At 39.0% G+C, this 12,651-nt stretch overlaps 1 protein-coding gene across 4 annotated transcripts in view; it reads right to left on the minus strand.

Annotated features, from left to right (window-relative positions):
- Positions 1 to 1,222: 1,222 nt before the first annotated feature.
- The window catches only part of zbtb20 (zinc finger and BTB domain containing 20), a 27,941-nt gene continuing 16,512 nt past the window's right edge, over positions 1,223 to 12,651 (minus strand). For all 4 annotated transcript variants that reach the window (XM_014020636.1, XM_014020635.1, XM_014020633.1 and 1 more), the window contains 3 exons: positions 10,565 to 10,725; positions 7,884 to 9,404; positions 1,223 to 4,680 (listed from right to left, as the gene is read on the minus strand). In XM_014020636.1, coding sequence (XP_013876090.1) covers positions 4,145 to 4,680; positions 7,884 to 9,384 — 2,037 coding nt within the window. In that variant the 5' untranslated portion in view covers positions 9,385 to 9,404; positions 10,565 to 10,725 and the 3' untranslated portion in view covers positions 1,223 to 4,144. The remainder of the gene's footprint in view (positions 4,681 to 7,883; positions 9,405 to 10,564; positions 10,726 to 12,651) is intronic.

Here is a 12,651-nt window from a genome sequence, read left to right on the forward strand (position 1 = left end):
TCTGTGTCTCTCTCTCTCTGTCTCTCTCTCTGTCTCTCTCTCTCTCTCTCTCTCACTATGCTAAAATAAACAAAACTAACAGGAATAAACAGGAATATATTTAAAACACAACACAATCAGCTGCAGGCTATCATCTATTTTTCAACATGTTTTGTTCTGGAAAAAATGCGCACATTTTTGCAAAAAACATAAAAGTCTAGACCTACGACTAGAAGAAGCACAATTGGATTTTCTGGAGAAAAATGTGACAACTTTTGAATTAACCTTTTTGTTTAATATAATTATTACGATTTTTTTTGTAACTGAGAGAAGAATAAAAGCACCACCACAATTAGCTTAAGCAATCTAAGGAATATATAACTATGGACAGTGAACAACACGTGATGCTAAATGGGGGAAGGATGGAGGGGGGTGGGGAGGATAGTGGAGCATCCATATGACACACCGGAGCAAAAAATAAAAATAAAAATTCTTCCCCTTCCAAGCCTCATCTGCTATTATCAAACACCCTATGATACAAGAAGTCAACCAACGACGGGACGAGTTATTAGCCCTCACCCAGACCACGTGAARATTGGCTACTTTAGTTATTCCGAAACAAACAAACAAAAAAAAAAAAACGTGATAAGAGAAACGATCGATAGCGTAACCATGAAAGTAAACGTCTCAAAAAACCGACACCAAGCTACAACTACTTAGACCAATGATACCACAAAAGGCTGGTTGTACTCATCTAGCTACAGTCAATAGTGCATTTGATATACGTGTTCACACACACACAAAAAAAGTCAAATTTTTGCCATGAAGGAATGTTAGAATACACTCATTACACGAAAACAGTTTGGTTAACTGTCTCGGCTGTTTGCTGCTTTAAAAAAAGTGATGTTAGTTTGGCAGTGCTCGACTCGAATGGACCATATAACACTGACATCATGAGCTGTGTGCCGTACGAGTGGCAATATACTGTTGGAAAAGAAGGTCTCGGCAGTTGCTTACATATTCTGTTTAGTGCATTGTCTGTTAAGGCATGAGATTACCCTCCACGTGCTGTGTAGAGACAAATATAGCACTAGCATGCAGCAATATTGCCGTCCTGGCAACAACAGCTACGAATACAGTTTAGGCTTTTTATGCACCCCATATAAAGACAGGCCCAATCAAATGTTCAATTACAAACTTCTTTTTTTTTTAAACCAAGGACCAACTCTCTCATCTTTCTTTCTTTTTCTTTACAGAATTTTCCATAGGGGCCACACATGTTGACTTCATCTCAAAACTGAATTCACGCAACTCTGAAATCCAGCATCGCATAAAAAAAAATCTGCTTCTCCCAAACTGAATTTCACAGTACTTAACCTAAGCTTTACTAGAGTCTCAGAGGGAAAACTAAAACGTGTTACAGGTGCCTTATTAGCCCAAAAAGGTCTGGAGAGCTGTTTTCCATAGTACCTGTGCTGCATATTGCAAAGGAAGCCCTACAGTTGAGATATTCCACTTATCAATAATTTGATTAGGCTAATAAATCACTCACAGACATTCACAGACATACAAACACCAAGGAAGGGGACAACTGTGTACAAGTGACAGGTACTAAAGCTGCACTCACACTTTAAAACTCACAGAAAGTTGTTCTAGGACACACACACCATTTATGTTACACACATTTATATGTATTATTAATATTATAATAATAGTTATTCATTGAACCTCCACCAATGAAGTTAGACTGAAGGTTTTTTTTTCTATTATTATTGGTGTTTAACTGTTTATGATGTTTGGCTTGTATGTTCTCATTAAAATTATGTACTGTAATCAACAAAAAAGAAGATTAAATAAACTCCTATAGGGAACAGAATCCATAAAATATTTTGAAGGTTACAACATAGATGAGCACACCTAAAGGTTTGAATAAACAAAAAAATAAAATAAAAGCTTGCATTAACACGGCACAAGAATATACTGGAGCGAGCAATAACAAAAGCCAAGAATTACTTAATGAAGATGATGTTGAGACGATGCTATTGGTGTGAACTCTACAACAAAATGCTAGATTTAAAATAAAAAAAATCTTTTTTTTTTCTAAAACTATAACATCTCTGTTAACAGTAGTGCACTTATTGGTTTAAGCAGTGCAACATATATGCAAGAAAAAAAATGCAGTCCTCTTATCAAGATTGGAAAAAAAATAATATTTAAAGTTGAATAAAAGTAAAGTTCATTTAAGAAAAAATGATTAAATATTAAGCACAGGCATTTTAAGAAAATGTGCAAAGTAGCACTTTTATTTTCTAAATTGACAGCAGGTCTTTTGAAGACCCCTGTATGCTGTTAGTTTTTTGTTGTTTTTGTTTTACTTTTGTGCAACTACCAAAGTGCTTGCTCACTTAAAGAAGCAAATCCTTTAAATTGCAGTTGCAGGCAGTTGCATGTGAGTGTGTGTTTTCGTGTGTGAGACCTATTTTGGATTTTTTTCCTAAAAAAAGCAATATAAAATATTGAAATCATTAGAAATCAGACATATAATAGGTGAAGTGATGCATGAATGACAACTTGAACACACAAGCCTCCATATCTATTCCATATACATGCTGTGTCTTGGTATTAGAACAATCGGGAATGTTTGCTATTGTCATCACAGTCCATCTGCAGCTTGTGGTTTCTAATGAAACAATGAGATATCGATTGATGGAGCTACTTGTTTTGCTTTCAGACTGGATTTCCTTTCGAAAGGTTGCATGTGATTTAAGCCTTCGGGGAGAGCCAAATGCATGAAGAGTAATGCATTCAGCTTCCAGCTGCTGAAATAGCTTTGCAGCTGTAAGAAACAGATTACACAGGATCAGGGTGGCAATTACTCCACTTTAAATCGGATTCAATTTAAATTACCACTTTTTTTTTTATACAACATTGTTCCAATCAACACCTAGCCTACTCCCCTCTCTACAAAATTCTAAATCATTTATGAAACTAAAGCCAAACAGGCTACTCAATAATAGTTGAAGAGACAAATCCTTTTGTTAAATCGATATCCCATAACAGTCGGGTGCAAGTTGAAGAGCAGCAATAATGAAGGAGTTTAGTCGCATATCTCAGCCTGCCAAAACTGTGTGTGTAAAAGGCTAAAAACAGAAAACCCATCAGCAAAAGATTCTTCCTTTGGTTCGTATCTTTTGCAGTGGAAGAGGTCTTGTAGCCTTAACAGTCTTTTAGGATTTTAAGAGGCAGTGTATGCAAATGCGTTCAACTCCAACACGAAAAGGAAACACATTTTTGCTCAAATACTATCTCCTCAACACACCAAAATTTAGTAAACCACCAAAATGCATGGACAATAACCACAAAACATATGAGAAATCATATTTCCCCGTCACCTCGGACAGGAAGTTACAGTTCAGTAAAATGATTCAAATTGGTACCTTGACAACAGCTGCATTATAATCCCTTAATACCACAGGAATAAATAAAACCCAGTGTCAAATTAAGTACTCTCCTTTTTTGTTTGATGTAAGAAGGCAATCTTGTGACCATCAGTACTTTTTTTAGAGGGAATAYGTAGCCCAACCCCAGATGCATTTTTTTCTTCTTTTTCTTTTTTTTAAATTATTGTTATTGTCGTTGTAAATTATACCACAGTAAGCTTGGACATCTATAGTTTCCAAACTGGTCAGTATGGGTTCACAACTGCCATGATTTAAGCTTCACGGCAATGTATACACACAAACAGACACACACACGCACACACTTAGACAAGTAAACAAACATATGCAAAATACACAAACGCTCAAGCATATTTGCTCATTTATAGTCATTCAGACTTCTCTAGACTAAAGGTGTGTTTGTGTGTATGTGTTTCTTTCGTAGGCCTTTCGGTAGTGTTCAACACATAAATCAGTATTTTAGGAAAGCATACATTTAGAGGCCYGTAGTTTGGATCCATCCAGTAGATCAATATCAAACTACTAAGCCTTAAGGCCACCATCTTTTTTTTTCTTTTAGAATAAAAAAAAAGAAAACATTTTTGGGGAAACTTAATGTGCCAGTGTCTATACTCATTAATCTTCATACCTCAAAATAAGAAAAGGAAAATCTAGTGCCATTGTATTTGTCATTCTTTATGAAAAAAGTTTTTTTTTTCTTTTTGTACTTATCCATCGGAGACGTGCATACGCATGTGGTCATTGAAGAGCTCCATTTGGTCGAACTTGGCAGGGCAGACGGAGCACACGTAGGTGGTCCCTTCTTGGCAGCTCGCTTCAGCAGCTACGCCCACTCCCGTTCCGACCCCGGTCCCGACTCCGGCGCCTCCGCTCACTGGCATGGCGAGGGCCACCACTCCGGCGCCGGGTTCGGGGACGGCCATGGGCATGGGGATGGAGACCGGRCCAGGGACGCCGGCGCTCGCCGCCAGCCCCGTGATGGCGCTGGCCGTGCTGTGCAGGGCCATGTGCCTCTCCAGCAGGGTCTTGTGCGAGAACTTCTTCTTGCAGATGTAGCACTCGTAGGACTTCTCACCTCGGTGCAGCCGCATGTGGACGTTGAGGGAGCTCTTCTGGGTGAAGCGCTTGTTGCAGATGCTGCACTGGTAGGCCCGCACCCCTGTGTGTGTCACCATATGTTTAATTAAATAATCCTTCAGGGAGAATGAGCGCCAGCAGATGCTACACTGATGAGGCTTCTCACCTGGAAGTACACACACACACACAAACACAAAAGATACACACAAAGCAAAGCATTAACAAATTAAAAAAAATAAGGATAACCATTTCCAAACATGAAGAAAATGCATCTTTAGGTTAAAAAAGCCTCACACGTATTTGCCATATTTGAACGCTCACAAACTGTACGAACATGTTGTGATGTACATCTGTTGCTATGTGTGCAAATGTCCCACACATAAACCCGACAAGCTTCAGCAGGCGTCATAACTGAGCTGAAATTATGCCTCAGTTTTGGAAAAACGTGCCATATTTACATCACTCCTGGGATAAGCGTGTAAATCTTAACATAACCCATTCTATTCCCATTTCTTCCCTTTTTTTTACGCTAAAAGTAATTTAGCACAATCTGTTCATCATGTAAACAGCCAACATGATGAGGGCCTTCATTTAAATGTCAAAATCTGTGTGTTGCAGTTATTATTAATTAAAGACTTCTGGGTCCTAATGCGGGTGTGTGTGAATCAAGCCTTTCTCAAAGGAAGCACATGTATGTYTGTTAAAGACAAAAATAATAATAAAAAAGAACAAGTTAGAAAGATGAAATTTAATCAAGGCTCTGAATTATTCTGAAGCACAGAAAGCAAAAACGTGTGTCCCACAGACATTGTTGCAGGAGTTTAACTTCAGTAAAACTATCAGAAATCTAAAGCCATTAAAGCCACAGTCTAATGCAGACTAAAATTATTTTAAACTAAACATTCTTAACAGGAGAAAAATGATAACGCTTGAGATGAAACATGCAATATTACTATTTTCCTGGAACTCTGAAGCCAACCTTAAATATAAATGTGTTATTTTAGCYCTTTGTGGCAATAAAATGTCCTTTTTACTAAAATAACTGGTCCAAAAATACTACCAGAAGAAAAAAACTCAGTATCACGAAAAAAAAATCATAGGTCTTGCTGAGATCTACAGGCTAATGAAGGCGCGAGTGAGTGTGTGATGAGTTTCCTGCTTTGAATGAATGATATAATTAGTTAATTAGTTGATAATTAGCATTTACTGTATTACTTTTCCCTGCGATTGTATTGTGGATACAGTCGGGTTTCAGGAGCAGCAACACTCCAGCATGTAGCAGTGAGTAGATACTGGATTCAACTGGTGTGGTCGTCCTGTAAATGGTGCAGAATGCTCTCATGAGGCTCTAACGCTGTGTTCGCCATCTGAGTCACTTTGAGTTGAAAAACATAATTCTGCTTTTGTACTAATTCGATTATGATTCGTTCTAAGGTTTTTCCTTTCAAAATAAAACAGAAAAAATGATTGGGTGTTTTTGTAGTCTTTAGTTTTAAAACTAAATTAGAAAAACTGCAAAAAAGACTGTTTTTTTTATTTTAATAGTTAAAGCAAAGTAAAKCTTTATATTTTATTAGTGCAATATTTGTGTATTTAGGGAGGAACCGGAAGTCATCATGGCCTGAACTCCTGGAGCATTATGTTTTCCCTTAGCACTTAAAAACATCCTTTTCAGAAAGAGTCATCATAAGAGCTATTCTACTGTAAACAAAATTTAATATTCAAAGTTATGCAGAACTGAATATGAGTGCAGCCACTGCCATTATCAGTTTTTGTTTTTTTGAGCAGTCTTCCAGCCACTGCAAACTAACTTTCTTTGGCGACCCCAATCATTTCCGGTATCGCTACACATTAAAACAGAAACCGTATATTTTATTTTGGTAGCTAAAGCAAAAATCAAACACTGGATTTTTATTCAGTTCGATTTTACACTTTTACACTTCAGTTTTGAAAATGGGGAAACAAACAAACGTCAACAAGCAATTTTATTTTGAAATGGTAAAACAAAAGAATGAACCAAACAGATTGTCTTAATTAGTTCAATTTTACGATTCTGTTTTAAACACGGTAAAACAAAAACAAAAAATAAAACAATCTGGTTATTTTCTTTTCATGATTTTGTTTTGTAACAWAAAACAAAAAATAAAAGAACGAACCATACACGGATTTGTGCGGTATTCTTGTGTTAATATTCTCCCAAAAACAACCAGACCATTTTGTATTTAATTATAGTAGCCCCTTGTGTAGATTACTTTGTTAACAATATAAGCAAATATATTTAATCACTGCTTGCTATGGGGTATTCAAATCTGTTTTTAGTGTACAGATCGATCTGTGAGTTCTCACTCTGCTGTGCACTACTGCGTCGTTGYCTTCACAAAACAAGTGGCTCTGGCCAGGAAATGATACGATTTGTTTCAGTAGTTATTTATTTTTTTTTGTTTTATGGGATCATCTAATTACACGATATTTAATTTTGTGATGATGTTTTCCCTCGTACGTGATTGATCAGGCTGTCAGTGCTAAAAGGAAGCAGCACGCAGTCAAATGATGTGCTGCTTAAAAACTCCACTGGCAYTGTAAAGTCGTTACAAATGATAAGAAGGACGCTAGTCAGCTGCAACCGGATGGATGTCATTTTAAAGCAATTTTATCAGGCTGTAATACAGATAATGTGCTAAATAGGTACTTTTTTTACATTCTGAATGGAAACAATGTGACTGTGGTGAAATATTCACAAAATGTGACACGGAGCTTCAACAAAATTTGGCAGATATTAAAAATTCACAAACGAACAGACTCATTTTTCAGTTGAGGTTCATGTAAACCACAATAGGTCATTTTAAGAAATAGAAAAACTCCTACTAAGTTTAACTCTAACCTCCCTGTCATTTCTGTGAAACCTAATCATAATCGGATCTAATCACAGACGTAAAGTAAATTTAAGAAGTAAATGAACTGAAAAGTTTAACTTGGATGTTTTTTTCTCTCTGTTAAAAAAATACATGCAACAATCATAAACACTATATGTTTCAGAGCTACATAAACCCATATAGTTATTAAAATTACTTTATAAACTACTAATTTTGCCCACTAAGTATTTGTTTGAAAACTTCTCTTCCCTTAGATTATTTTTTCTCACTCCTACAGAAAACACCTGCATAAAATCAGTGGGTGTTTTGCTGTTTTATTCAGTGTTTCTGGACGTCTTTTCATCCTACAGGCTAAACTTCAACATCCTCTGAGTAAAAGTATTTCTTATAATAATGTCACAAGCTACAGATCCAGCTACCAACTGGGAATTTAATTTAAATACATAATAATAATTTATAAAACAGTAAACGTGTATAAAGTGGAAGTTGGACTTACCAGTGTGGACAAACATGTGTTTGACGTAGTTCTGTTTTGCAGTAAAGGTTTTACTGCAGAGAGTGCATTCGTAGGGCTTCTTCTCCCCGGGACCAATCCCTCCTGCAGCCTGCTGTTGCTGAGCTGGCGCCTGCGGTACCGACATGGGGTTCTGGAATGATGGCATTGCAGGAGGCGGAACTGCCACAAACTGGGGCTGCTGCTGGCCAGGAAGGTAAAGGAAAGGCTTGTGGTCTCTCGCCGGCTGTGTGGGGAAGAGTGTGGGCAGGAAGGTGCTTCCAGCAGTGCCCATCACTTGGGAGTTGCTGGTCACGGTGAGCGGCATCCTCAGGTTGCTGGTGTGTGATTCGATCTGACGCATGTACTGCGACATGGGACTGAGTTTGACTGAGTTTGGCAGGGGCTGCATCATGCTACTGTCACTAGTGCTGTGGGATGTGTCTCCGTCCTCCGCCTTTTGCATCTGCTCCGGGGACGAGTCGTTGACCTTTATCTGCACTGGAGCTCCTTCGCCTTGGTGCATGTCCCCGCCCCCCTCGCGGCTGAAGCTCGTCAGGTACGACTGCTGCTCCATGCTGTCTGGCTCTGTACTGATGGAGGAGCTCACCCCTGAGTCGAAACTTTCGATCTTAGACTCACTCTCGACCCCCTCGTTGTGGTCAGTGTCGTCCTGGCAGTCCCCCATATCGTCATAGCAGGTGTACTCGTCTTCGGCCTCCTCTTTGATTTGCATCCCTCCTGTCTGTATGCGTACCGGCCGGGGCTGCTTGCGGCAGTGAGTGGACTCTGCGGTGGACATGAAGCGATCGACCTGCTGAGATCGCTCCTGGATGCGGTTCATCCACGGTGGATCTTGAGATTGCTGGTTCTTCTGGGGGCCCGAATCGTAATTTGCCGACAAAGGGTTGATGTAAAGGGGGCGTTCGCGGGTTCCATTCTGCAGGGACAGGCCAGAGTAGGAGTAGAGCGATGTGTACGCACGGTCTACACTTTGCTGTGATGTTGCTTGCATATAGCCTGACTCTGCATCACTGCTGGGCCCGGAGGTGCCAGACTCTGGCGTACCRCGAGGCGTTTCCTGACCAGAGTCTCCTGGTACAACAGGGAAGCCCCCGGGGCCTGCCAGGCCCACGTTCTGGGACACGATGCGTGTGCACTCATCGATGACGGTCTTAATCTGCAGGATGCTGGCAGCAGTGAGGATCTGCAGAGCTTCCGATTGAGACACTCGCAGAATTCCACTGTACATAAAGTCAATCAGCTTCTGGATGGATTGCACTGAGACCACCGAGGGGATCTCGATGTCGCTGTAGCCCAAGAGCAGCTTGTCCTGAAAGAAGGGGCTTCCAGCGGCCAGCACACACCGGTGAGCTCGGAGCATACTTCCATGGATACGAACAGTCACGTCACAGAAGTGCCCACGGTTGCGCTGCTCATTGAGGGTCTCGAGTACAGAATTGCTGAAGTTGTGGAGGTTGATGTTATGAATGCGCTCGGTCATCCCCTTGCAACTGATGTCACCTGCAGGCAAGGAGCAACACACCTGACTGAAAACCTGCAACAGACACATTCTTCTGTCCAACTGAACACAGCACGCCTTTAATTCTTTCAGTTATTTGCTATTATTTTATTTATTGTTTTGTATTATTTTAGTAAATAAAAACAATAAATACTACCTCTGCACAGTCATGCTTAATCAAAAAGCGTTTTTTTGCGGAGACATGTCTTACAACTAAATATTGAAGTCTGTTTATAAAAAAGTGAATGCATATTGACGCAACACTTTTAAAATATATGTTCTAAACAAACATTATGTATTTCATTAAAAGGTTATTTGAACAATAATACAAATTTGAGTGTTTATTCCTTATCCAAGATATAAAGGAAATCACAGGATTTTTTTGAAACTGCTGGTAAAATCTTCCATTTTGTGCCAGTAAAATTAAATTAAAATGGTTCTCATTCGAACCACTCCAAGTTTCTTCCATTTGGCGTCTCTTTTACGTTCCTGCAGCGGCCATCGGGTGGCGCACTGATATCAGAGGACACGAGGCCTCCTTTGTCGGCCATGTGTTCACTGTGATGGCGCTTCCTAACTATCTTTACACTAAATGTGACCTGACCGATCAGGGTGCAAAATGAATGATGCTTTTCTTTTCCCCCTTTTKTCATACTAAGTTAGTTATTTTTTTAAAAAATGTGATCCAAATGAGACAACCAAAAAGGAGTTGCAGCAAAATTAATTTGAATCCTTTCAAATATTTTGTTTTTCCAAGTGTAGCAGTTGAACATTAAGCATTTCTTTTCGAAAAAAAAAACAAAAAAAACGTACTAAATAAACAAAAGGGCTCCTTTTGAAATTGAAAAAAAATGCAAACTGGCAAATTAGAATTTATAATACGTTTAAATATTTTGTTTACACAATGAATAAAACATTCAGGTATCCAAAAAAAAAAAGCAATAATGAGAAGAACCACGAAGCAAAATTGTATTCTGAGGAGAAATCAATCTGAAAGACGGGGCTAAATGTGAAAAAAAAATAAAAATTATAACATAAAAGTTACAAAAATGATTCACTCAGCGAACCGAATTTTAGCTGAAATTGCAACAAAAAAGCAACATACTAACAGGTTCGAATCTTAATGACAAAATTTTCACTTAAAAAGGAGCCCAGTACTCACAGTTAGATGACGTTTTTTTTTTCTTTTCTTGTCTTTTTTATGAAAATGCTTGTGAAGGCTGGTGATGCGGGTCAAGCTTTAATTTGCTGGTGGAGATGGCTGATCAGAGGCCTGGTGCTAGGCGAGGCTGTCAGTCCTCTCTGCCCAAATCATGTGTTGCTCTGCTCCAGTGTTTGGAGGGTGGTGGTGGTGGTGGAGGGGAGGGAAGAGAGAGAAAAGACAAAGACAAAAAAAAAAATCTTAATGCCACACACTGCCTGTCGATATTGCCACTCCCTTAATGAACCCGGAGCCTCAGTAACAAGAATATCTGCCACAGACGTGCTGCAACAGATGTGTGAAGAGTTTTTACAGCAAGACGAATGGACGCTCCTGGGATCACATGACTGCAAAATTACAAATCAAGGTTTAAAAAACAATTTTTTTCCTTTTTTTCCCCTCAACAGTTTTCTGAGCTGCTGGACAACAAAACCCCACCCTTCCCATGAGAGGGGATCTATTTTTTTTCTAAAAAAAATGAAAAGAAAAGGGACACAATGAAATACTGCAAAAGAGCTCAAACTGTCGTTTGTAAATCCACAAACTAACCCACACGACGTCTTACACGGAGCAACGTCAAGCACTAAAATAATAGTAAGGAGTCTAATATTGAACACACGAGGTATTCAGTGAACATCACAAGAAAGGCATTCAACAGCATAAAGCATGTGATGAGCTGATTTGATGACGCTAAGGAAGGCTGACACAACTGCTCTTACACTCCACAAACACATTAGCATGTAAATGTTTGACCCCCTCCGAATCTGGCAACAAAAATGATGTCAAATACCCACAATGCAGTCACGCTCGTGTGGCGTCACTTATGTTAGGCGAAGTGAACCGACAGAAAACGCCATTTTCGGACACAGTTCCCTTTTATTGAACCCACACTTTTCAAAGAACATTAAAAAGAAGCTTTAAAAGTAGCTGGAAATTACACAACGTGTTTATCCCTAATGTGGGCTGTATAATTCAAAGTTTGACCTGCCACTCTTTATTATTTTTTTTAAAGGGGGGGTAAAAAACATTAAGTAGCAGCTCCATTTGCTACAACATCAAGTGCTCTCTCTAAAATGCCAGTAACTTGACGGTGCCGCTGAGTAACCAGAACGAGGCTTGGATTTGACCAGACCTGCACATTAGTGTTGACACAAATTATTCTTTTACTACTTAAAAAAACTAAAGAAAGCCAAATCCACTTAACCAGTTCGAAACACTGAAGTAAAATCCACAGATTTTTAACGTGTCTATTTGATCCCTAATGTTGCTTTAAAAAAATAGGTCTTTTATGTTCCTCTCTTGATTTTTGTATTTTTTGCAGCAAGGTAACAGATACATCTTAAACCATAGATGTGCCCCTGAGATGATGACTTTATCTATTTTCTTTAGCAGTGAAGCACAAGAAAAGCTGAATTAAAGCATTATACCTGACAAGTTGTGCTCAACATTACTAATTTTTGCTCCACATTTTGCGGAGCACTTATATCTCCGCAACGTGCCTTTCTTGATCTCTTCTTGTCACCGAACATATTTGATCATTAGATAAGAACAAGTAATGACGTGTTTAGCGACAGAGGGCGATGACTCGACACTGAGACGGATCATTCTGTGACACAGCACATGAGCGGCACGCACACACTACTGGCGAGAGACAAACTGTGTGAAATTCCAGCGAAGCTCAGACTATTCTTTTCTTGTTTTAGTGACCTTAGAATCAGAATAATCTGTTTGAAGTGTTGATTACTGACCAAAATGCAAACTTTAGACTCCAAAAGCGTGGTTTACAGTCACCAATTGGACATACAGTATAATCTTTAAAACTGATTTTACCAAAATAAAAGCTGACAAAACAATTTTCTAAAATGGTGCTTGAGCTGGCTGTACACAGATGTGGCTAAATGATTGCATTCATTACAGCACCAAATGTTTGACCTTTTGTTTTTTTTCCTGCAGGGGTTAGCTTACAACGCAACCGTATCCTGCTGCTGCGAAGCTTTTTGGTTTCTTTTTTTGTGTCTACTTTTAGACAATTCAAACATGTATTATAT

This window comes from Austrofundulus limnaeus, unplaced genomic scaffold (genome assembly GCF_001266775.1).
Source record: "Austrofundulus limnaeus strain Quisiro unplaced genomic scaffold, Austrofundulus_limnaeus-1.0 Scaffold261, whole genome shotgun sequence".
NCBI classification, from domain to species: domain Eukaryota; kingdom Metazoa; phylum Chordata; class Actinopteri; order Cyprinodontiformes; family Rivulidae; genus Austrofundulus; species Austrofundulus limnaeus.